The sequence below is a fragment of the Pipistrellus hanaki genome, assembly GCF_964339955.1.
Source record: "Pipistrellus hanaki genome assembly, chromosome: 1".
Taxonomy (NCBI): Eukaryota; Metazoa; Chordata; class Mammalia; order Chiroptera; family Vespertilionidae; genus Pipistrellus; species Pipistrellus hanaki.
Window position 1 is genome coordinate 129,633,297 of NC_140503.1, and position 25,093 is coordinate 129,658,389.

General features: G+C 50.8%; 1 protein-coding gene across 10 annotated transcripts in view; it reads left to right on the plus strand.

Moving 5' to 3' along the window:
* PFKFB3 (6-phosphofructo-2-kinase/fructose-2,6-biphosphatase 3) overlaps positions 1 to 25,093 on the plus strand; it is an 88,311-nt gene that overhangs the window by 52,942 nt on the left and 10,276 nt on the right. For 3 of the 10 annotated variants that reach the window (XM_084868480.1, XM_084868483.1, XM_084868482.1), the window contains exons 1-14: positions 7,217 to 7,243; positions 7,592 to 7,793; positions 15,476 to 15,601; positions 16,603 to 16,699; positions 17,635 to 17,701; positions 18,289 to 18,363; positions 18,713 to 18,769; positions 20,709 to 20,833; positions 21,270 to 21,477; positions 21,852 to 21,998; positions 22,148 to 22,252; positions 23,683 to 23,812; positions 24,426 to 24,488; positions 24,611 to 24,675. In XM_084868480.1, coding sequence (XP_084724606.1) covers positions 7,232 to 7,243; positions 7,592 to 7,793; positions 15,476 to 15,601; positions 16,603 to 16,699; positions 17,635 to 17,701; positions 18,289 to 18,363; positions 18,713 to 18,769; positions 20,709 to 20,833; positions 21,270 to 21,477; positions 21,852 to 21,998; positions 22,148 to 22,252; positions 23,683 to 23,812; positions 24,426 to 24,488; positions 24,611 to 24,675 — 1,479 coding nt within the window. In that variant the 5' untranslated portion in view covers positions 7,217 to 7,231. Of the gene's footprint in view, positions 1 to 6,285; positions 6,746 to 7,216; positions 7,244 to 7,591; positions 7,794 to 15,475; positions 15,602 to 16,602; positions 16,700 to 17,634; positions 17,702 to 18,288; positions 18,364 to 18,712; positions 18,770 to 20,708; positions 20,834 to 21,269; positions 21,478 to 21,851; positions 21,999 to 22,147; positions 22,253 to 23,682; positions 23,813 to 24,425; positions 24,489 to 24,610; positions 24,676 to 25,093 lie in introns of those variants that run through there. The other 7 variants (XM_084868488.1, XM_084868481.1, XM_084868484.1 and 4 more) reach the window with 4 other exon arrangements.

Below are 25,093 nucleotides of genomic sequence, written 5' to 3' on the forward strand. Positions count from 1 at the left end.
ACTTAGTATGAATTTCTCTTCCTCATCTTGTTTTAAGCATGAAAATTGGTGACAAAGATTGCAAACTTACTGATATTCTCCCAAAGATCTATGCAAAGCCCCAAAATAGAAACTTCCCCCACTCCCCAAGTTAAAACATACCTTGAGTGTGATTCCAGGTGCAGGATTCATGCAAATTCTGTTTGTACATGTATGTCTGTCATTTGCAAGAAGCAAAGGTGTTAGAAACAAATGCAAAGCTTGACTACCTTCCTGCCAGTTCTCTTCTCCCTTAGTGTCTGAATCTATACAATCTATGCTTTTCTTTTTTTTTCTCTTCAGGATTTGAGCAAACTGAGCTGTCACTGATTTTAATTTTTTTCAACTTTTTATTTTGAAATACAAGAAGTTACAAAATAGAACATAGAGTCCCATGAACCCCTAACCTAGCTTTCTCTGAAGGTTGATGTCTTAAATGACTGGAGTAAAATATCAAAACAGGAAATTAACATTGGTACAGTACTGTCAACTAGATTACAGGAGATCTGTGGTTTTAAAAGCGCAAATATTTTGAAGTCATAAAACAATACTTTTAAACACAAATATTATGTCTTGATATTGGGTGAGGAGGTTGACAAGGAGTGTAAATACTCTGTAAGCAGTAGTCATGTGTGTTGTGATGCTGGATATGAAACACCAATAGGCAGTTTTAAGAGCATGCGCCCAAGCTCAGGGTGTGCCGTAAGGAAAGGAAAGGCCCGCGGGAAGTAGAGCAGCATGGTCTGGGCAGGGGGAAATGGAAACTTGCTGGAGGTTCAGTGGGACTTCAGTTGCACTGTTTGTGTCTCTTCATCCAGAGTCAGGCTGTGGCCATAAAGAAGCTGTCCTCACACTCCCTATAACATGTCAGACTACTTGACTAGAGAAAAGTATATATGACACTTACAGAAAAATAACAATTTTTAGAAATAGATTCTATATTTTTAGAGCAGTTTTAGGTTCACAGAAAAATTGAAATTATAGTGTTCTCATATACCACCTGCTCACACACATGCATAGCCTCCTTACTATTAACACCACTTTAAAAAAATGTATATTTTATTGATTTTTTACAGAGAGGAAGAGAGAGGGATAGAGAGTTAGAAACATCGATGAGAGAGAATCATTGATCAGCTGCCTCTTGCACACCCCCTACTGGGGATGTGCCCGCAACCACATGCCCTTGACCGGAATTGAACCTTGGACCTTTCAGTCCCCAGGCCGACGCTCTATCCATTGAGCCAAACCGGTTTTGGCTTAACATCATTTTTTTAAGGATGCATTTTTTAAAAGGATGAACCTATATTGACACATGATCATCACCCAAAGTCTAGTTTTCATTAATGTTACTCTTGTCATTGTACATTCTGTGGGTTTGAACAAATGTATAATTGCATGTATCCACCATTACAGTATCATACAGGGTAGTTTCACTGCTCTAAACTCCTCTGTGTGTGCTCCATTTATTCATCCCTCTCTCCTCCCTAATCCCTGGTATCCACTAATCTTTTTACTATCTTCCTGTTTTTCACCTGATGTAGAATGTATTTTAGTGGGAATCGTATAGAGTATGGGACCTTGTTTGTTTGTTTATTTTGTTAATCCGGAGGGAGGGAGGAGGGAGAAAAGGAGAGAGAGAGAGAGAGAGAGAGAGAGAGAGAGAGAGAGAGAGAGAGAGAAAGAAAGAGAGAAAAACCTAGATATGACATACACTCTATTGGTTGCCTCCTGAATGTGCCCTGACCAGGGCCAGGGGATCCAACCTGCAACCTCGGTGCATGCCCTTGACTGCATATGGGACCCCAGATGCTTGGGTGTGAGAGGCCAACACTCTAAACATACTGGCCAGGGCTTGAACCTTTTAAAATTGACTTCTGTCACGTAGTAAACATGCACTTAAGGTTCCTCCATGTCTTTTCATTGCTTGATGGCTCTTTTCTTTTTCTTTTTCTTTTTAAGTGCTGAATAATAATTCATTGTCTGGATGGACCACAGTTCATTTATTGACCTACTGAAGGGCATCTTAGCTGCTTTCATATTTTGGCGATTATGAATAAAGCTGTTATAAACCTCACTGTGCAGGTTTTTTATTTTCAATTTTTAAAATCCTCACTCGAGGACATGTTGAGAGAGAGAGAAAGAGAGAGAGAAAGAGATTGGTTGATCTGTTGTCTTCTAGGGAGGAAGAGGGAGGAACCTGAAACTCCAGTATGTGCTCTGACCAAGAATCAAAATGGCAGCCTTTTGGCTCACAGGAGGACCCTCACCCAACTGAGCCACTAGCTGGCCTCATGGACCAGGTTTTGAATTGGGTTTTCAATCTGCCAATGTGGCACTACATGGATGCCTATATAGGTTCCCATTCATGTATGAGGAACAAACTTTTAAAAATTTTCTTTATTGATTAATGTATCACATATTTGTCCTCATCCCCCTATTCCCATCCCAAACCCCTCCCCACGTATGCCCCCACCCACCCCCCTGTTGTCCATGAGCACTGGTTATGCTTATATATGATAACAACCATTTTTTTAAAGTTTCCCCTCTCCCTTGTCTTTGGATGGGTGGTGAAGTGAGGTTTTTTTTGTTTGTTTTTTTGGTCTTTTATTTGGTGTCTCACTGCATTCTCTTAGACATAGGATGGTTCATGGGAGCAAATGATGACCCTTTGTGTCAAATTAGCAACTCTGATTGCTCAGAGCCTGCCACAGCTTGTTCTTTCTCTGATTCTCTCACTGGGGAGGAGGTGGGTACTAGCACGGTTTAACTCTTTCAAGCTGACCTAATGGCACTGAATCATGGATATGGGATTGCTTTTTGCTGTTGTTATGGCAGCAACAGGGAGCAGGAATGCAGGTTATGAATTGGTTAGTAGCATGAACTGGGCCAAGAGAGGTCATGGAGAAAAACCACTGCCACCATCCATTCTCTGCCTCTAGACCTAGCTACGTGCCTCCACCAGGCATTGGTTCCTGCACAAGGAGTTCCTTTTCTGTGCTTTCCTGCCAAACAGCTCAACTGTTCTAAGTGAGATGGGCTGGGTCACTGTGGTCTTCCCCTTCAGGACTCCACTCAGCACCCTGGAGTTAGGCGGAGTGCACCCCGAGTCCCCCGGGAAACTTGTCCGTGTCAAACTGGCTGAGTTTCTTGACCTTAGATCTAGTTTCTTAACCACTCTAATCTCTAAAGTTCCCTCTACTCTCTTTAAAACATTACTGAATTATCTAGCCTTAATAATGCTATGGATTATACAATAGAATCTCTCCTAGTACTTGGAATTGTCCTGTCTTTAAAAAAGTATTTTTCATATTAAGGATATGTTTACACTGTGTGCAGTCTTTTGAAGGAGTGAGTGGAGTGAGTTGCTGCCCACCAGCTTGGCGACCAGAAACTTAATAAAAAGCCCTAGAAGATGGTGACGATGGGGCCATCAGCAGAACTAGGGAAAGAGTTACATGGATGTCTAAACCATAAACTCTGAACCAGTACATTCAGTTGCAGTTGGGTTATTTTTATTTATTTATTTAAATCATCACCCGAGGATGTCTTACTTATTTTAGAGAGTGGGTAAGGGAGCGAGGGGGGGGGGGAGGAGAGAGAGAACCACTGATGTATGAGAGAGGCAACCATTGGTTGTACCCTGCCCCTACCGGGTATCTGCCCATCACCTAGGTAAGTGCCCTGAGAGTGGAATGGAACCATCTATGTATGTACCCTGAGATGGGAATGGAACCGTCAACCTTTCCGTGCACAGGACTAAGCTGCTACCTACCAGGCCTGGGTTGTTGATAACGGTTTGGCGGTGAAGTAATTTTATCTCCCATAGGGTGCAACACTAATTTACTTGAGATTTGCAAGAGTGGCACCAATTCAAGCTGTCCTCTTTAAAGCATTAATTCAGCCTTGCCTCCCACTCATTCCCAGTTTGCACTTAGATGTCAGGAGGGGGGTTCCGTGAACTTCCATTTGCCTGCTCTCCATCAGGTGCAGGAAGTGATGAGGAAGAGCTCCGTCTTTGCTGGGGCAGCAATGGCCACCCAAGGCCTTACTGGTACACGGGCAGGGAAAGTGCGTGCGGGGCCGCGCGGCGAGTGCTAAAGCTTAAGTTGGGAGTTCATATACTGCCTTGTACCCTCAGAGCCGGACCCTGGACAAACACGTTATTGGGTCAGGAGATTAAAGAGGTACCTCCAAGTTTTGGACCTCTCACTGCCAAAGCTGAAACCCACCGCAGTTATTTGCAAATTTAGAGGGTGGAAGAATGCCGCCTCGTCTCCTGGCCCTGTTTGTAAGTGTGTGTGTACAAAATCCAGTGGGAAAGTAGCGGGCATGCAGGTACACTGGTTCTTCCCGGGGAGGCAAGTGTGCAGGCATCCAGGGGCGCAGCCGCCAACACAGGCACAGCGGCCCCCGTCCTGATTCTGTGAAACCCCGGGCAGCTTCCTCCCCTCCGCACCCCCCACGCCCCCCTTCCAGGATCGGGTGCTTTGTTTGTTGTGAATGCCTTTCTCTTTGATCGGCGCACTTTTATTTCAAGAGTGGAGTGGGACTCTCCCTAGGGCGTTATAGGGTGTCAAATATGGCATTTGCTCCTATTGCAGAAAAACAGGCCCAATGCAATGAATGCACCGGGTTTCTGAACAGATGCCGAGCACCGAGACCGACCGCCAGCAAAGTCGTTGAAGGGAGAGCAAGGATTCCGGGGAGGGCGGGGCTCGAGCGGGGATGGAGGAGGGTGGTGAAGGGCCCCGGCTCAGCGCCCGGGCCTGTGAGCGGGCTGGGGTGCAGGGGAGATGGGAGGGAGGCCTGGGCGGGGCGGGGCAGGAACAGCTGTGCCGGCCGCGGCAGGAGAGCGGGCTCCGACCCAGCGGAGCCATGTGGGACGTGAGCGACGTGTGGCGGCGGCCTCTGCTCAGGCTGCCGGGCCGCAGTGAGGGCTTCTGGGAGCGCCGCCTCCTTCCTCCCGATCGCGCCCAGCCCAGCCCAGCCCCGGCCGGAGGTGCGCACCCAGGCGAGGCGGGCGGCGCTTCTGGGCTGATGCACCGCGCACCCCCCCCCCCCCCCCCCTCCCTCTGCCCATCGCCATCTCTTCGGTGGCAACCCCCGCGATACGTATGGAGCTTAGAGTCAGATGGTCAGCTGCCGGTTGCAGAAGGATCCAGTTTTATTTGCTCTTCCACTAGGAGAGATAAAGGCATGTTGAAAATATTGTGAATGGTGACTGAGAGAACCAAGATACTTGGGTCTATTTGGGTCCTGTCTCCGGGACTTTACCCCCTCTCCCCACCTCATGCGCTGCCCGGGTTCCAGATCTTGGGAATGATTGTTGCGAGAGCAATGTTCAGGCCAAGCCAAGGTTTCTAAGGGATTTAGGAAAGTAGGCAGGGTGAGGACGAAGCACCGGGATGGCGGGGATCCTGGTGAGACTCATTATCAGGGAGCATCTCTGGCGAGGAGTGACCCGAGAGCTGTGTCCCACAGGCCCGCTCAGCATCTTCCCCTCAGGCTTTCCTCTCTCCAACCTTTAACATTAAGCGGATTCTTCAACTTGACTGTGCCTGACTCGGATTGTATGTTAAGAATGCAGAGTACTTACTGCCTGGCTCAGTGGTTAGAGCGTGGGCCAGCACACCAAAGGTCGCGGGTTCGATTCCTGGCCAAGGGCAGGAACCCCAGCTGCAGTTCCATCCCCCGCCCTGGTTGGGGGGAGGGGGGAGGAAGACAACCAATCGATGTGGTGTGTCTGACATCAATATTTTTCTCTGTCTCCCTCCCACTTTCTCTAAAACTCAATGGAAATAGTATCCTCGGGTGAGAATTAACTAAAAAAAAAAAAAATTTTTTTTTTTTTAAAGTATGCAGAGTATTATTGTCCCACTCCCAGAGGCATTTTAACCAGCGTTCTTGGGAGATTCGGCGGCGCGGGTCTACAGACCAGTGGACGGTAGCGCTCCTTTCCTCCCAGCACAGTTGAGGTGATTATTCTGGGAAGCCGTGCCCGTCGTTTTTAGGGGATGGTAGGAGGAGGCTTACAGAGTCTAGGACCTTCAGCCAAGGCTGGGTGTAGTACGGCATTATCTTGCAGCTGGTTGTCGCACTACTGATGCCAGCCTGCAGGGGGCACCAGCAGGCTGCCTCCGGGCTCGCTCGCTGCCCTTCCCCGCCCTTCCCCACCCGCTCCCCACGTGAAGGAGGGGCTGGAACCAGAAGAATGCGTTCCCGCCCCAAAGCTGACGTGTGCACCGATGCCGGCCGGGCTCTTAAAAGCCCCAGCGGAGCGCGAGGCATCCTAGCAGAGCTGGACAGGAGGCGAGCGGGAGGAGGCCGCGGAGGACTGGAGCTGGCTCCCTGGGACTGCGGCTGTCACAGCATCCCTGAGTGAGGGACTCACTGGGGGGCGAGCCAGGCCCCGCGGAAGTTGCGGGTGTATCCCCAGGCCCGCACCCCTTTCGGACCGCTCGCGGAGCCTCTCGCCCCGTGCTTAGCCCATCACTTAGCACAAAGCACGTTTCCAAAAAACAGCGCAAAGGAGAGCGCCCGAGCCGCGCCCCCGCGCACAAACTCCCTTTGTTTCTGGGAGTCGACCAGCCGATCTCTTCCCCAGTCTTAAGTTATTCGCAAGAGGAGGGCCGCCGAGGTTAGGCTGTGAAGATGCCCCTGGAGCTGACTCAGAGCCGGGTGCAGAAGATCTGGATCCCGATCGACCACCGCCCCTCGCTGCCCAGAAGTGAGTACAGACACGTGCAGGGGCCCGGCGGCCGGGGAGCGGCGCGCGGCGCGGAGGGCACAGCCATTGTGCGGCGGGCGCCGGCGCGGAGCTTTTGTACCGACTCCTCGCCACCCACCAGCGCGTTCCTCCGGGGCCGGTGCCTCCCTCCACCGCAGTGTATGCGGGCGGGGCGCCGGCCGCTCCTCCCCGGGGCGCGGGGCGGGGACAGCGCGGCTCTGGCGCCGGCGCTGCACCTCCCCAGCCCGGCGTGCGCCTCCCCAGCCCGGTGTGTGCACCACCGGGCGGTTCCCCCGAGCGCAGAGGGAGCCGGGAACCGCGATCGCGCCGGGGTCCTGGCTCCGGAGAGCAGGGGGAGGGAGAGGGGGGCGGGAAATGCAGGGCACACAGTGAGCCTTTGCTTTGGGACCTCTGAGAAGGGGCGCCCACTGCTCCCCAGTCTCGGCCACGCTTCCCTGCGCCCTCTGGGCTGAGTCCGGCCGAGGGATGAGGCCGCTCGTACGCGAAGGGTCACCTCGGGTCTCCGTCTCTACCTCACCTCTCTAACCCTCTCTCTTCACATCTATTTCTTTTTGTTTTGCTTTTGTTTGTTTGCTTTTTGTTGTTCTTTACCTCTATTTAGGTCGCATCTCTTAGCCCCTCTATATTCTGTCTCCTCCCTGCATCTGTTTCTACTTTCTCTCAGTCCCCTTTTCCATACATTCCGGTCTCATCTTTATATTCCCACCCCCCCATATCTCTTCTTTTTTCTGTGTATTTATCATCTTTATATTTGTCCTCTGTTTTCACCTCTCTCTCTTTCCCTCTGTACGTATATCCGTCTCCTGCCTCTGCTCCCACCTCTAGCTCCTGTGCTGGGCCCACAAGAGAGCTTGCCCTGGAATCAAGCCATTGACTCCTGTTTGGGGGAGGCTCTGTGCATCCCGGACTGTACAGTTGGCAGCGTTTCGCGGGGGCGCGCGAGTTGAACGCACTGGACCGTGCTCGAAATTTGCTGGCAGTTCACCAACCTACCCCGTCTGTCGTTGGCCAGAAATGCTTTGGAAAGGTTTACCTTAGGTTCTATCCCTAGCTACGGGGAGTCATCTCTTAAAAGGGAGGGTAGTCAGTGGTTTGAAGGGAACACCGCTCCTCCAGGTGACCTTGCCCAGGAGCCCATCAGGTGGATTGGGTAGAATCCAATGGTGGTGTCCTGCCCCCAGGTTGGATTGCCGGAGAAAGCATGGGATCCCAGGTGCAAACCCTAGGGATGGCTTCTAGGCATCAGTGGTTGTTTAGAGGAGGTGGCCTGCTGACCTCTGCTGTCATGACAGCTCACACAGCTGTGGTGACAGCTCTGGTGTGAATCACTGCTCCCTGCCCCAGGAGGTGGGGAGAACTGGCCCTGTGGTGCTCCTTGGTCATATAGGAGATGGGGACCTGGTTAGGCACTCCAGACACTTGGGACCCCTCCTCCACCAGCTTGTCGCCTTTGCTGGACCTGCAGGTTCTGGGGCCACGGAAGCCTTAAAGAGGGCTGGGTTTATTTGCAAGATAGCCGGGAGTTTGGCAGTTCTGCATCTTTTAGATACACTCTTTTTTTTTTTTTTTTTTTTTTTTTTTTTTTTTTTTTTAAAGAATGCTTTATTGACTTTTAGAGGGAGAAGAAGGGGGGAGAGAAATATTGATGTGGGAGCCTCCTGTACATCCCCCAGGGAATTGAGCCTGACACTGGGGCAAGTGCCCTGACGGGGAGTTGAACTGGCATCCCTTCAGTGCATAGGGTGACGCCCAACCATCTGAGCCCCACTGGCCAGGACTAGATATGCTCTTTTTTTACTTTTATTTTTAAAGTTGAATTCAATGATGAGAGAGAATCATTGATTGGCTGTCTCCTGCACTATTGGGAGTTGAGCCCATAACCCAGGCATGTGCCCTTAACTGGAATCAAACCTGGGACCCCTCAGTCCTTAGGCCGATGCTCTATCCTCTGAGCCAAACCAGCTAGGGCTAGATATGCTCTTAAATAGTTTATAAACTACTGACCACAGTCTGCTTGTATTTCTATAAAACCTATTGGTGGTGAGGAATGCAGTGCCTCAAATGGTGAGGGAGATTCGGCTACAGCAAGACCCAGAAACAATTCAATTCAACCCTTTGTGACTTGGAATAAAGTGTATTTGTGGAGCACTTTGTAAACTGTAGTTGGTCATATGAATAAATGTTAGTTCTCTCTCTATATGTAAATGCATGCGTTTGTGTGTATGTGTGTACGTACACACACGCACCTTTAGTAGTTCCTTGAGGTTCATGGTGGTGGGCTGAGGTCTGGGAGGAATGACCCTGAGTCTGCATGTAGAGAGCACAGATTGACTGCGTTTGCCCAGTCCTGTGATTCTGAGAGACACTAATGTGCAATGATGCTTCCTTCCTCCCGGCATCAGAGACCCATCCATTAGACTCTGTCAGTCTGCACGTCTCACACGCCAGAGGTTTGCCTAAAAATCCCTGTCAGAACCTTTCAGAGCTTGGGGGTGGGGCGGGGGATGCTAAAGCGGATGGATTAATTCCCTTTCCCCGCCTACGTCTGGAATTCTGCGTGTGCTTCTCACACGCAGTGTAGTCTCAGATGTGTTCTTATAAAAATAACTGCAGCCTAAATAGTTATTACATGCCCTTATTTCCAGAAGCTGTGTCTTTCTTGGTTCCTATAGCCACATTTGTCTTTCATCAGAATAGAGCAAACAGGGTTTGTTTTTCTTGGCATCTTTCTATGTGGTGTCGTAATTGGGGGTCTGCAGCAGATTCCTCTGAGGGCATGGGGAACATTACTATTATAGTCATGTGCAAAGAGCAATGAAACATCAGGAAACCCCAGAGTGATTATTTTGGTATTTCTTCCTCTGCAGCACATCCATTGGATGCCCTGTTAGAGTACCCACATGGTGGTGAATGCTTCTTACAAAGCCTGCAGCTTCCTTCAGATGCAAACCATAACTTGGGGAGACTTAACTGACTTGGTAAATCAGCTTCATTGACAAGGACTGGCAAGGGCTGCCTATCCTTTGTTGATCATCAGCAAAAGTGGAGAGCCTCTGCATGGGAGTCCCTGCTTATTTACCCACCCAGAATCTCAGTCTTCTCGGCCTGGCCAGTAGCTCAGTTGGTTAGAGCATCCTCCCCATATGCCAAGGGTTTGGGTTCGAGCTCTGGTCAGGGCACATCCAAGAAGCAACCAATGAATGCCTAAGCAAGTGGAACAACCAATCAACACTTCTCGCAAGTCAATTTTAAAGAAGGAGCTTCAGCTTTCCCATCTGTAAAGTAGGTTGCATACTGTGTACTGATAGAAGGGTTTTCATCTCAGCAGGGCCTAAAAGCCACTGACGGCATTCTATTATAATTTAAAGAAGGAAAGTGGGGGGAGGGAGGGGCGGGGCGTGTTTCAGAGAAATTCCTACCTATACTGTTGATGCTTGGCTCTGGCTACACACTAGAGTCATTTGTAGCAGAATCCATACGATACTTTAAATCAAGCCAGAATTGCCACAGGCAATGAATGTATTTTTATTGATTTCAGAGAGGAAGGGAGAAGAGATAGAAACATCAATGATGAGAAAGAATCATTGATTGGCTGCCTCCTGCACACCCCCACTGAGGATGGAGCCTGCAACCTGGGCATGTGCCCTGACAGGGAATTGGACCCTGATCTTCTGGTTCATAGGTCAACGCTCAACCACTGAGGCACGCAGGCTGGGATGCATCCTGTTTTTTTAAGAGTGCTGTAGGTTCAGCCACTGGTGGAGAACCACTAGTTTAGGAAAGAGCACTTAAAGAATTTCAGGTGAGAGAGACTCCAGTGAGCCCCAACCATGTCTCTCAGTACTTGTATGGTGGGCCCTCTCCTCACTTGTGGGTCTTTGTTTACCCCTCTGGGGTGAGGAAAGCTATAAAGGCTGATGCTGACATAGGCAGCTGAAGAAAGCATTTCCCATGCATTACATTGTAGTGAATCCTCCCAAGAAACTTTATGAAGCATCCCTCCATTTCACTTAGAAAATGAAACTGAGACTGTGAGAGATCAAGGAACTTGTTCAAAGTTCAAAGAAGCTGTGGGAACTGGCTCTGAACTCTATTTGACTCCAGGCCCTGCCCTCTATGCTATTGTATTGCCTCCCAAGGTTGTCAAATGATTCACTAAAACTGCCCTGTCCCTCAGTGTCCTTGGCAGAGACCATGTAGGGTTGGGAGGGCCATTCATTGGACAAAGATTAGTTAGGCGTGTGTTGAAATGTGCATGCAAAATAGTGAGTATGGTATTCATCAAATAGTACAGAATAGCTTTTGGAAAAGGGTTGGTTCAGCTGGATTCTCCCCCTACCCCACCCCCACCCCTCCAAAAGCCTCAGGCACACGCTCCTGGCTCAACTCACTTAGTGTTATTTATTTAAAATATATTTTATTGATTTTTTACAGAGAGGAAGGGAGAGGAATAGAGAGTTAGAAACATCGATGAAAAACATCGATCAGCTGCCTCCTACACACCCCCTACTGGGGATGTGCCTGTAACTAAGGTACATGCCCTTGAACAGAATCAAACCTGGGACCTTTTAGTCCACAGGCTGACACTCTATCCACTGAGCCAAACCAGTTAGAGCTAGATGTTGGTTTTAAACATCAACTAAAGCAGACTCTTTGAGCTAATGTGATCCCTGAGAGCGTTTATGTCTAGTAGACAATAGTTACGTGTTTGCTATCATTTTCTGAGCCTGCATTTCATTCTCCAAGGGCCAAGTGCATGCAGCTGTTTTGCCAGAGAGCCCTTCCTTGGTGATGGTGTAACTGCAGGGTCACAGCAGGTCTTTCTTAGAGTTTGGTGTGCCCTTGCCTGGTGGGAGTAGGTTTCAGTGGTTACTGTAAACACACAATGATCAAAATTCCATCGGGCAGTGCTGGGGACTGACCCTATCTGCATGTGTCTGTCTTTTCTTTTGTTCATCCTCACCCAAGGATATTTTTTCCACTGATTTTTAGAGAAAGTGGAAAGGAGGAAAGGGGGAGGGGGAGAGAGAGAGGTGAGACAGACACATCAATTGGTTGCCTTCTGCACGCGTCCCAACCTGTGCTTCGGATCCAACCTGCAACCCTTTGGTGCAGAGGTTTTGGCGTGGTGCGCGCCGATGCTCTAACTTTATGGTCGGCAAACTGCGGCTTGAGGGCCATATGCGGCTCTTTGGCCCCTTGAGTGTGGCTCTTCCACAAAATACCATGGCCTGGGTGAGTCTATTTTGAAGAATTGGTGTTAGAAGAAGTTTAAGTTTAAAAATTTTGGCTCTCGCCGAAGCTGGTTTAGCTCAGTGGTAGACTGTCGGTCTGTCTACTGAAAGGTCCCAGGTTCGATTCCGGTCAGGAGCATGTACGTTGGTTGTGGGCACATCCCCGGTAGGAGGTATGCAAGAGGCAGCTGGTCGATGTTTCTCTCTCATCAATGTTTCTAGCTCTCTATCTTTCTCCCTTCCTCTCTGTAAAAAATCAATAAAATATAAAAATTTTGGCTCTCAAAAGGAATTTCAATCGTTGTACTGTTGATATTTGGCTCTGTCGACTAATGAATTTGCCGACCACTTCTCTAACCACTGAGCAATGCTTGTCAGGGCTACACGCAAACAGTCCCTTCTAATGGTTCCCCTTGGCCTTGTCATTGTTCACTTCTACCCATTTGTAGAAGTGAACACAAATGACTTGGGTATTTTTGAGGTTAGCATTTTGGAGGGTTTCTGGGTAGAAGACTCGTAAGAGGGATGAGAGCGATAGCAAAATGTCTTCCAGTGGTTGATTTTATATTCTGAGCATGAGCTGTAGTTATAAGTATAGTGGGTGAGGACAGCTGTCAAGTATCTGCTTATGTCAGCGGGTTATATATTATCAGAGAAGTTAATAGAGAATATGTTAGCATATAATCAGATTAACCTGGGTTGTAGGGCTGGTATTGGAATTGCAGCCTCTGTCCTTCTGGCTGACCATTTTCAGGATTGGCTCCTCGGGTCTGTACATGAGAGGGTTGTGGTATATGGACCTGAGCAGGGCATATGTCCCAGTTGTGGGTTTGTTCCCCAGTTGGGGCATGTATGGAGCAACACATTGATGTTTCTCTCTTTCTCCCTCTCTCAAAAAAAAAAAAAAAAAAAAAAAATCAGTAAAAACATATTCTCTGGTGAGCATAAAATAAAATATTACAAAGTAAGAAGTAGGGATGGATTATGGAGATTAAGACCCCAAGGGTTAATCAAAAGCTTTTGTGGTTTTCCTGTTCTATTTGAGACCCCAGAGCACCTGGGCCCTGGGACAGCTGTGGCCACCTTTGGCATCCCCCTTCCAGCTCCTCTGAGCCTTACACAACAAGCCAAAGGAATAGGAAGCACACTTTCCGCTTTGCCAAAGGACTGATGGCTCATTTAGACTTTGAGATTTAACCTGATTTTTTACCTTAGGATATTTACTCTGCCGTGTCTTTTTGCTTTTTCTTGCCAAAGCATCTACTGCCAGAGGAGATTTGGAGTTCATTGGTATGATTAGTGGGTAGTAGAACTAATCCCCAATTTGATAAATCAGTCAATATGTCTCCACTTCCTTGGCATGAGTCCAACAAAAGTATTTCATAAATGTGCACAGAGATTGTGTGTGTGTGTGTCTCCATCTGTCTCATGTTTGGATGCTCTTGGGAGCAGTAGCTTTGTGAGGGCATCAGATAAGACCAGGGAAAAACCAATGGCTTGGGGGGATGATTAGTACAATAAGTATTGTTTTGGGGCACAGTGAGAACACTTTCCTCATGAATCACCCACAGCTGCCACAATGCATATGGTAGGGTGTGTCTTATGTTCCCATTGGTTTTGGGGAGCCTGTCATCTTTCTTGGTTGTCCCTCGGGATACAAGAAAGCCCTTTGGTGCTTCTTTCCTCTATTCATGTGCTCACGCTGGGCAGGGAAATTTCTAGGCACTTGCTTGGTCATGGCCACTGGGATCTGAGGAATTTTGGCCTGAGCTTTTGTGGCTCCTGAATGTGTTCTGGCCTCCTGATGGCCTTCCTCTTCCTCCTTCTCCTCTTCCTTCTCCTCCTCACTCTGCATGGAGGTCACTGATGGTCAAAACCATTAAAGAAACAGCCCCTGTGCAGTGTGCTTGCTTCCTCCTTGCCCCTAGCCTATAGGTCCAGGGCATAGATCCTAGACCTGTAGTGGGCATTTGGACATCTGACCTCAGTTTGGTCACCAGGCTGAGTGTGGGCATGTGTGGGGGCACATCCAGCTTAAGAGGAAGCGTTCTTCCTTTAAGCCTGTGCTTGTCAGTGGCTTGGTAGCTCTCTCTCCTCTCCCCCATCTGGCACTCGCCATTTAGAAGCAGAGCCCCTGTTTAAATCTGACCATGGCCTAGATTTGGGGTGCGAGCTGAATACCTTTGCCTGCACCCTTGTAGCCGGTGCCTGGGAAGCAGTGCTGCATGGCTGCTGAGGAGAGCTGGCTGATTGTGGCAGCCAGTGAGCTCCGGGCAGCGCTGCTGGGCTGGGAGTGGGCAGATGGCCAGTCTTGCTCCCAGTGGGCAGCCCCTGGCTCACGTGTACGCGTCACCAGGATACTGGAGTTGCCTGAGAGTCTCAGGGGCAAGACGCCAGCCAAGGAAATACTGTGCGTGAAATGTTTAGAGTAGGGCTCTATGGGCTGCCCTTTTCTTTTTGGCTGCTTTCTTAAAACACAGGGAAAAACCTCTCTCCCTGGTGTTTTGTCTTATTGAGATTTTGAGGGACATGGGACAGTAGTTAAGCAGCGAAGCCAAGAGGAGATTCACAAGGCAAGACCTTCTGGGTTACCCGGGACTCTGCCAAGGCTCTGTGCCCTGGAGCATCTGGGACTCTGTTGCCTGCATTTCCTTTTTAATTTTATTTATTGATTTCAGAGAGGGGGAGAGAGAAAGAGAAAGAGAAAAACATCAATTTCTTGTTCCATTGTTTATGCATTCATTGGTTGTTGATTCTGTAATATAATAGTTTGTGCCCTGACCTGAGATCGAACACCAAACCTTAGCATATGAGGATGATGATCTAACCAACTGACTTACCTGGCCAGGGCTTGACCTGCCATTTCTTAAGGAGAGCACTGGCATCAGTCAGAACTTGGCAGAAAAGGGCAGGAGAGTCTCAATGTGGACAGAGGGATTTATCTGTCACCCTTGATGGGGGTGGGAATGCATTCTGGGTCCCTGACATACTTTCAGTTGATAAACTCTTACTTGTCTTCTTTAAAAACAGTTTTAAGGAAGGTCATCCAGACCTACTGTGTGGAGGTTGGGAAATTGATGATTGGCCTCTCTGTATTTCAACTGTAGAAGCCCCACTCCTACCTGCCACCTCAATTTACATATTGCATTTGGAACCTGTTGACCTCATGCTAATTGGTGTTGGGGGCATGGAGTGCCTTTTACTCTGGGCTTAGTAACCGGCTTCCCAGCTGGCTTTAGGGCTCTGGTATCAGAATTGAGATTCCTGTCATTCATCATCTGAAAACAAGATGGACTACAAGGTGTGACTAAAGGGCTCTGGCCACCAGGGGGCGCTAGCCCCACTGGATTGTATAATGCCCAGGGCTTTCAGGTGGGAATGAAATAGGAATTTCTGTGGAATTTTTAAGTTTACTGTGGGGTACAGGACTTGGTCCATCCTTGAGCACTGCACTTTTCTTTATTTCTCTTTCCAGCCTGTGGGCCAAAGCTGACCAACTCCCCAACAGTGATTGTCATGGTTGGCCTCCCAGCCCGGGGTAAGACCTACATATCCAAGAAGCTGACTCGCTACCTCAACTGGATTGGTGTCCCCACGAAAGGTGAGGCCATGTCCCAAGGCTGAGAGCCACACTGCGTGTTGCAAATCCTGCTCACCAAGCCCCCCACTGCCCCATCTCCAGCTGTTGGGGCTCACCACGTAAGGACTATCTTGGCTTGATCTCTCCCTATATTTTGGGGACTTTTTGTGGCTGTGTCCCACCATGCTGTTTACACTCCCTTACCTTGTGTTGAGATCTTTTCTAACTGGCCGCTCTGTTAGTCCCTCTGCCCTGAATCCTGCCCACCTCAGCCCATGCCTCCAAGAAAGAAGCCTCCTCTGGCCCCGAAGTCTGTGCTGAGCTTTTTCCTTTAAATTCTTCCCATGGCACTCAGTTGTGATACTCATCACTGACGGTCGTAGAGTGCTCCGTACAGTTCACTAAGTTGTGATGAATCTCTGCCTAGTTTCTCATCTGTATGGGAAATGTCTTAAGAACAGGGACTAACTTTTGCAGTTGCTGTTCCCCGCTGGGCCCAGCACAGCGCCTCCGATAGTAAGTGCCCAGTAAATACTCAGTGCTTCCTGTGGGTGCAGGCTGCCCCGTTTTGCAGAAGAGTGGCTGATTTGGACTTGGCTGTGGTGCGCAAGCCTGCTGTCTCCTGGGCACCATCGGCAGAAAGCATTGTCTGTTTTCGTTAGATGTATGGCTGCCACCTATTCTCAGTCTCAGCCTCCAGCCCCTGACCTCTTGAGGCTGGAAAGGGCTGGGCTGTAGGTGACAATCTGTGGAAAAGCAGGAGACTCTGAGCCATGTTTGGTCTGGGGGAAGCTGGGCTGCCTTCTGTTCTAGGTCAGTGATTGCACTGGACAAGGCAGTTCACCTTCTGGTTTCCACATCTTACCGGGATCTTATTCAAGTTGGCGCGCGCGTGCGTGTGTGTGTGTGTGTGTGTGTGTGTGTGTGTGTGTTTGGCTTCCCTTTTTGGAGAGTGTTCCTAGCTGTGTGAGTGGCCCTTTTTCCTGGGGGCCAGCTGAGTGACCCCTCCGTTCCCTCTGCAGTGTTCAACGTTGGAGAGTACCGCCGGGAGGCTGTGAAGCACTACAGCTCCTACAACTTCTTCCGCCCTGACAATGAGGAGGCCATGAAAGTCCGGAAGTAAGGCCCGAGCTGCTGAGCTGCCGCAGGAGGCTTTGGGGTTTGCTTTGCTTTGCTTTTGAAAGCCAGGCTTGGTAAGAGAAAGAGGAAACTAGCCTGCAGTGTGGCTCTCTGTAGGTGACCATCAGATCTGGCCCCACTTCCATGTGTATTAAGAGAAATTTCCTGGCCGCTCTGAGGCTTGCTGCTTTTATCTGCTCCGGATGCTCTAATCCAGCTCAACAACAATGTTTTATTATGAAGAATGAACAAAATCGTTTTCATGGAAAACCAGCTGTGTCTACATTTACTGAAAAGGGTGGTGGTGTTTTGTTTGTTTTGTTTTTTAAGCCCAAGGCGATCATGAAACCCAAGTGCAATGGTGTTCAACCCTGGCTACACTTTAGAATCACCAGGGAGCTTGGAACGATCCCATTGCCAGGCCTACCTACCCCAGACCAGTTTGGTGAGGATCTATGGGCCAGACTTGGGCATAGGTTTCTTTTCTTTTTTAAAAAAATATATATAGTGTTGATTTTTTACAGAAAGGAGGGAGAGGGATAAAGAGCTAGAAACATCGATGAGAGAGAAACATCGATCAGCTGCCTCCTACACATCCCCCACTGGGGATGTGCCCGCAACCAAGGTATATGCCCTTGACCGGAATTGAACCTGGGACCTTTCAGTCCGCAGGCTGACGCTCTATCCACTGAGCCAAACTGGTGTCGGCTGGGCATAGGTTTTTTAAAAGCTCCTGGGGGGTTTCAGTGTGCAGCCAGCATGAGCGCCATTCCAGACGGTCACTGCAGCCCTCTGTGCAGCTCTGGTGGGGAGCCTCTGGGCCTGCGGGGTGTGCAGCTGACAGCCCTGGCCAGCCTGGCCAGTTCAGCAGTAGGACCTCCAGTCACTGCTCAGATGGGCAGGCTCTGATGCATGTTCTCCTCTTTTTGTTGCAGGCAGTGTGCCCTTGCTGCCTTGAGAGACGTCAAAAGTTACCTGACGAAGGAAGGGGGCCAAATTTCAGTGAGTCGGGAGTGTGCTGGCTCTGTCTCCAGTCCTGAATGGGATGGTGCCCTGGAGAGGGTGAAATGTAGACACAGCCCAGCCATTGCCAAGAGCCATTGTGGGGACACCTCCAATAGCGACGACTGCCTCTGTCCTGAGAGTTGAGGGATGCAGGTGGCTAGAGTAGCACAGGGACCCAGGAAGGTGGGTAGCGGGCAGAGTCAGGCACAGCCAGTTGATATGTGCTCTGCTCACCTCTCCTCTGTGTGCACTCGGCACCACCCTCCAAGGCAGGCTGGACCTGGGGTGGCCCCAGCCACGGAGCCAGTGTCTCTTCCTTATGCACCTTCCCTGCAGGTTACTGTTACTCGTTTGCTTTAAGGATTGTGCCCTCCCCTCCTCCCCCCCCCCCCCCCCCCCGGGAGCTGGAGTTTGTGGGAGAGGGCAGAGAGCGGAGGGCTGTGGGGCAGGGGGCAGTCTCTCCGGGAATCACATTTTTTTGGCTTCTACCTAGAAGTGACAGGCCTGATGATCTCCTTGGTGACTTGGTAAATGCTGTTAAAACTCAAACTTGGGTTCTCTTCACTATCCTTATTCTCTCCCAGGTTTTCGATGCCACCAACACCACTAGAGAGAGGAGACACATGATCCTTAATTTTGCCAAAGAGAATGATTTCAAGGTGAGTCAGACGTCTTGTCTTGCCCTGGAGTGCTCAGGAGAGAGGAGAACCCCGAGGAGTCAGCTGATTTATACTTGGTCCTTCAGCTCCTGCTGCCCCGGCTTTGCCACATGTAGATAGGGCCTTCCTGGTGCTGGCTTCTAGGGTTACTATGAAAGGTGGAGGGTGGGGAGACATCTTTCTGTTGGGCAAAAGATTGAGTAAGTGGTTCCTTTTTTTATGTTTTGAGGATTTGTGAGTGGTGTCATTCCTCCTCTCATATTGTGATGGCATCACAATGGTATCAAAGTTGGCCCTTTGCGTTACCACATTTATTGCTTCCTAACGTTTCTGCCTCTCTTCTTCCCAGGTGTTTTTCATCGAGTCGGTGTGCGACGACCCTACAGTTGTGGCCTCCAACATTAGGGTAAGACCACGCAGGACCCCCGCTCTATGGCGGAGTCTGAGAAAAGCAGGGAACCAGGTCAGGCCCAGAGCAAAATCTAGACTCTGAGAACAAGCTGCCTCTCTCAGCTTGTTGTTGATATTGTCTGGGAGGTGGGATCCAGGGAGGTCAGACGTGCAGAGTGGTATTTAATTTAGAAGCATGTTCTGCGATCTGGCCTGGCTTTATTCAGGGCCCTTTCAGAAAGTCTGCAAAAAGCATTCATTGTGGCCCTTGGGAGGTAAGGCAGCATCCGGGAACAGTTTCTGGGGGTGGCAGTAGCGTGGCGGCTGGGTGGTGATGGGGTTGCTTGGGGCAAGAGGCAGCTCAGCCCTCCAGGCAGGTAAGTGGTTGTAGATTGACAACGGCCGAAGGACTCAGTGGACTAAAGGCAGAATTCCAAGTTTGGCAAGCATGGGAGTATTAAACTCTCTTCCTGCTGGCGAACCTGCAACATATCCTCCTCTTCTCCCTGTGCCAAGAGAAGGTTGCCCGCATAAACTGAGGGTAATGGGCAGCTTAATTTGATTAATTCTGAAATTGTATCACTTGTTAACAGTATATGGTAAATACAAACAGTTACTGTGGAGACTTTACCACAAGTCACCTTCTAGATAACTTTCTGTCTATTGCTACATATAAGTGTGCATCTTTGAAGGGCTGCTGAATGCTCATGGGCTTCTGGTACTGGGCCTGTTCTCCGAGGCAGTGGGAATATTTACACGCATTTCTAAGAAGTGAGTTCATAGTTCAGGAAGCGCTATTCATGTTGTGGAAAATCAGCCCAGAGTGGTTTCAGCGGAAGAGGCTCAAAGGACGAGGAAACAGAAGCTGTTGTAATCTAAACAAAGGGTTTTGCTGTGTTTCTTTGGTTGGGTCCTACCAGCTCCACTTGGTAAAAGTGAAGGACAGAGTCGCTGCAAAGTCTCGCTTCCCCGGTGAGCAGCTGTCACCACGTGTGCGGCCAGGACTCACTCTCCCCGACCCCCCGTGTTCAGAAGCCTCTTTCTCTGATTAAGCCTCAAAGAGACTTTGCAGCTTAACTGTCCTCTTTGTGTGGGTGGCCATGCGGGGAGAAAAGATTTGTTTTTAAGGGATCCATTCCATGGCCTCCAGCATGGTCACATGATTGTGCAACCACCACCATCGAGCCCTAGCTCTGTTTCGTCTTCTCCGGTTGAAGCTCTGCACCATGAAACACCAACTCCCCACTGGACTCTGGTGTTGAAAGAGTAGCTGCCTCTCTTTTGTGGCTGTGGTAGTGGTGGAGGAAAAGGACTCATGTGTTGAAAAATTGGGAGATTCTCCCTACAACCTGCCAGGTTGCTCAGACCTATTGTTCACGTGGAGGAGGCGATGGCAGGCTTGAGAGTTGGTTCTCCTCCATCTCTTTCCCATACGAGTGAACCTTGGAAGGAACCGGGCCTGGGTTAGAAAAGTGCTCATCGTGGACTGGTTACTATGGTGGTGGAGGAAGCGCCCTGCCTGGCACCCAGGGCCAGGGCCAGCGCAGCAGCGCCGGAGGCAGCTTTGCTAATGGAAAGCCTGTTCTCGGTGTGGAGAACGTCTCAGGTGCTTACACGGAGCTCAGTTATCGAGGGCTGGGATGCTGCAGGTGACATGCCCACTGGGTTGATCCCAAATTGTGGCCCATTCAGAGGTGTACATTAGACCCCTCGTGGGTCCCCCGTCCCTGTCCATCCAGTCAGCGATCCTTTGTTTACCAGGGTGCCCTCCCCGCGTAATTGTCGGGTTATGACTCAGCACCAGTGTATTTCCTTTTCCCCTTAAACACTGGTTCGGATCATCCATTATTCCAAGGCTGTCTGTGCTTTCCCCAAGTTGCCTGCCCCAAATCCTGCTTCAGCTTAGCAGAAAGTCTGCAGCGTGATTCACGAGCTGCCTCTTTGTGGTGTCACAGGAAGTGAAAATCTCCAGCCCGGATTACAGAGACTGCAACTCAGCAGAGGCCATGGAGGACTTCATGAAGAGAATTAACTGCTATGAAGCCAGCTATCAGCCCCTCGACCCTGACAAATATGACAGGTAGTTCTTCGGAGGGGATCCTCTCTGGATCACCTACTTTAGGGCTTTTAGGTTCCCACAGTGCAGTTGCTCCTGGATACTTTCAGGAACTCTCCTAAAATACATTTTGAACAAAATCCTTCACTGCATGTCCAGTGTAACTGTTTCAGACACTTAACTATGTAGCCGTGCAGGAATATTCAGCCAGTGGCTGGGTCCCTTTGGTATTGCCTATTTTTCTTTCCCTTTTTTTGCTTTTTTCTCCCACCTCTTCCACACACTCTGCTGTGTGAGTTACAGACTCACTGTTAGATCACATAGAAGCAGACTGTGCCCTCTGAGAACATACAGCTGGATGGTGAGGTCCTCTTGGGGCCAATCTCTGCCCTTGGCCCCAACCCGGTGCTGCACTGATGGGGGGAGCGCGTTCTGACCTGCCGGTTGCCTTCCTCCACAGGGACCTGTCCCTGATCAAGGTGATCGACGTGGGCCGGCGGTTCCTGGTGAACAGAGTTCAGGACCACATCCAGAGCCGAATCGTGTACTACCTGATGAACATCCACGTGCAGCCCCGCACCATCTACCTGTGTCGGCACGGAGAGAGCGAGCACAACCTCCAGGGGAAGATCGGAGGGGACTCAGGCCTGTCTGTCAGGGGCAGGAAGGTAGGAGGGGAACAGGGGGAAAGGTACTGGGGCTGAAGAGTGGGGTGTGTGTGTGTGTGTGTGCCTGTGTGTGTGTGCCTGTGTGCCCCTGCGTGTATATGTCTACATTTGTGTGTATGTGTGTGTGTGTGCATCTCTGTATGTATGTGTGTGTTCCTGTGTGTGTGCTTGTGTTTGTGAGTAAGGGAAGGGAGTGTCTCCAGGGATGAAAGGAGGGTGTGTGGAAGGTGGCTCCTCAGTTGCTCTCTGCCTCCTCACCATCCCCATCACAGCCAGGTGACCATCCCCAGTACAGGGAATGAGCCCTGCACTGCCCCTCCAGGGGGCACAGGAGCCGGGAATCCAGTGTGTGTCCCTCTTGTCCCTGCCCTCAGTTTGCCAACGCCCTGAGCAAATTTGTGGAGGAGCAGAACCTGAAGGACCTCAAGGTGTGGGCCAGCCAGTTGAAGAGCACCATCCAGACGGCTGAAGCCCTTCAGCTTCCCTATGAACAGTGGAAAGCGCTCAATGAAATTGACGCAGTGAGTTCTGGGTCTGGCGATGGCCGTTGGGGGACAGGAGCGAGAGGGCCAGGAAGCCTCTTCTTGCCGAATGTGCTGTAAACCCTGAGAGCCCTTTCAGACCACACGTGTGTGTTGACCAGCTCAAGGTGACCGGGTCTTTTCTCCAGGGTGTCTGTGAGGAGATGACCTACGAGGAGATCAAGGACACCTACCCTGAGGAGTACGCTCTGCGCGAGCAGGACAAGTACTACTACCGGTACCCCACTGGGGAGGTACGTGTGTTGGCGCTGTTGTCCCTTCCTCCTGGGGTCATTGTCCATTCGGTGAGCAATGGCCAGGTGTAGCTGCTGTGTGCTATGCCTGGTGGAGCTCAACACGGTCCTTCAGGAGATGAGGTATTGGGCTGTTGATCAGCCACTACCTCTCTCTTTCTCTTCAGGCTTCACCAGCAGCCACGACTCTGTTCTTTCCGGGCCTCTGTGGGGGTGCTGATCAGCCCTGCCTTTCTGATCAGACCTGAAGATAGACCCAGAGACACTGACTGATATAGAAACTGGCCAATCAGAACCAAGTCTGGGTGAACTGTGAGGAGCCAGTGGCTGCCAAGGAGGCAGAGCTTTTAACGCTGACTGGCATAGAAATCGACCAATCAGAACCAAATTGGCCTGCAGGGGAGGACAGTTAGGGATAATCAGGCAGGCAGGCAGAGGCAGTTGGGGGCAATCAGGCAGGCAGGGGAGAGCAGATGGGGGCGAGATTAGGCCAGCAGGGGAGAACAGATGGGGGCGAGATTAGGCCAGCAGGGGAGGACAGTTGGAAGCGAGACCAGGCTTGCAGGGGAGGGCAGCTGGTGACGAGATCAGGGCAGGCAGGCAGAGGGGTTAGAAGCAATCAGGCAGGCAGAGGCAGAGGCAGTTGGGGACATGATCAGGCTGGCAGGGGAGAGGAGTTAGGGGAGATCAGGCAGGTAGGCAGAGAGATTAGGGGCAATCAGGCAAGCATGCAGAGGGGTTAGGAGCAATCAGGCAGGCAGGCAGTGGCAGTTAGGGATGATTAGGGAGTCAAGCAGGTGAGCAGTTAGGAGCCAGCAGTACGATTGTGAGAGGGATGTCCAACTGCCAGTTTAGGCCCAAACCCTGTAGGTAGGAAGGGTAGAGCAGTTGGGGGTGAAATCTCTGGAATCAGGACTAAACCAGCAGTCAGACATCCCCCAAGGGAGATGGAGAGGGTGCAGGCTGAGCTGAAGGAATCTGCCCCCTCCATGCACGAATTTCATGCACCGGGCCACTGGTTTTATATAAATGGGATTGTATAGTATGTGGGCTTCGGTATCTGGTTCCTGTCACTTAGTGTACCATTTTCAAGGTTCATCTATGCTGCAGTGTGTGTCGGACTTCACTCCTCCTGCAGAGGGAGAGGGAGGGAAGGAGCGGTGAGAGAGGGAGGGTGCAGGCCAGTGTCCTCAGGATCGCTTCTCCACCTCCTCAGCAACACACAGCAATTTCCCTTTCCGAGGGAGCATGCTGAGGTGGGTTCCCAGGGCCCACAGGCAGCAGCACTAAGACCCGCCTGGGTGTTGACTGCTCAATCAATCGTATGTCCTCTTGTTCATAGTGAGGGGTGGCCAAGGCGGCCCAGATCTTGCCTTCCTGTGTGTGCGGCTCCAGCACAGCGCCTGTCCCTCTGTCCTTCCATCTTGTAGTCCTATCAGGACCTGGTCCAGCGCCTGGAGCCAGTGATCATGGAGCTGGAGCGGCAGGAGAATGTGCTGGTCATCTGCCACCAGGCTGTCCTGCGCTGCCTGCTGGCCTACTTCCTGGATAAGAGTGCAGGTGCCGCATTCCCCAAAGCGTCCTGGGGGTGGGGGGCTGGGGGCGGGTTGCCATCCTGAAAGGAGGAGGAGAAAATGACCTCTGAGTGTGGGGTAGCGGCAGACCTGGTCCTGCCTTCCCCGACCTGCGAGGTGCTGTTGGGCCTCTGAGAGCCCTCAGGACAGCCCCTGGGTAACGTCATAGCAGGACATGAGGCATGGTGGGCCAAAGGCTTCATTCGCAGCCCCTGAAAGCTCTCATCTGCTTTCTCAGCAGCTTTGGGCAAGGGGGAGGGGCCAGCTCGTCTCTGCAGCACCCCTCTAATGGATAAATAGCCCAGAAAACTCGGCCTGAAAAATTTAAGCCTGAGTCGGCCAGAGGTTCAGCTGAATCCTGGCACGCCTTTTTTTTAACTGTACTCATTCTGTGAGAGTGGGTTTGGGGTGTGTTCTGGTTTTGTTCTTTGGGCTAGGTGTCTTTCTAGGACTGTCCACCTTCAAGGAGGGCCTGTGTGAGGAGTGGGGCCGAGGAGAGGCCGCTGAGGTTCCGGCCTGGCCGAGCTCTCACTGGGGGCCTGGGAATGTCCATCCCCAAGTCTCATGTCTGATCGTGGGGCCCTTTCTCACCTTTTCAGAGGAAATGCCTTACCTGCGATGCCCCCTTCACACCGTCCTGAAGCTGACGCCGGTCGCTTATGGTGAGTGGTGACGCAGGCCACGCCGCGTGAGCCCTGCCGCCCTGGGATGGTGGCTCCCGGTGCCTGCGGGGCTGCAAGCGGCTTGTCCCCTTTAACCCTGAGCTGTTCTCTCCCCCGGCCAGGCTGCCGTGTAGAATCCATCTACCTGAATGTGGAGTCCGTGAACACACACCGGGAGAGGTCAGAGGTGAGTGGAAGCTTTAGCGCCCCTTCCTGTCCTCCATCCCTAGGACTGTCGGGGCGGGACCCAAACGTGTGAGCTCTTGGGAAGTCCCTCGTCTTGTGTTGCCTGTAAATGCTGAAGGAAGCCTCTGTTCTCACGGAGAGAGTTTGTTGGAACCAGGAGGGCCTGGGTGACATCCTTCCCTCCCTTTTCTCAGCATCTGTGCGCTCCTGCCCTGTCTTTCTTGTGGCTCCTTGCCGTCTTCTTTTTTTCTCTTTCCATGCTTTCTTCTCCCATTTCTCCTTGACCGATAAGCGAGTAGCAGCGAGGGAGACACATTCTGCTCTTTAGCTGTGGCCACAGCACACGTATGTTGCCTTTTCCTTTGAGGCAGCGAAAACTGCTTTCAGTTTCCAGGGCCACTAGTTAAAGTGGTCACCTC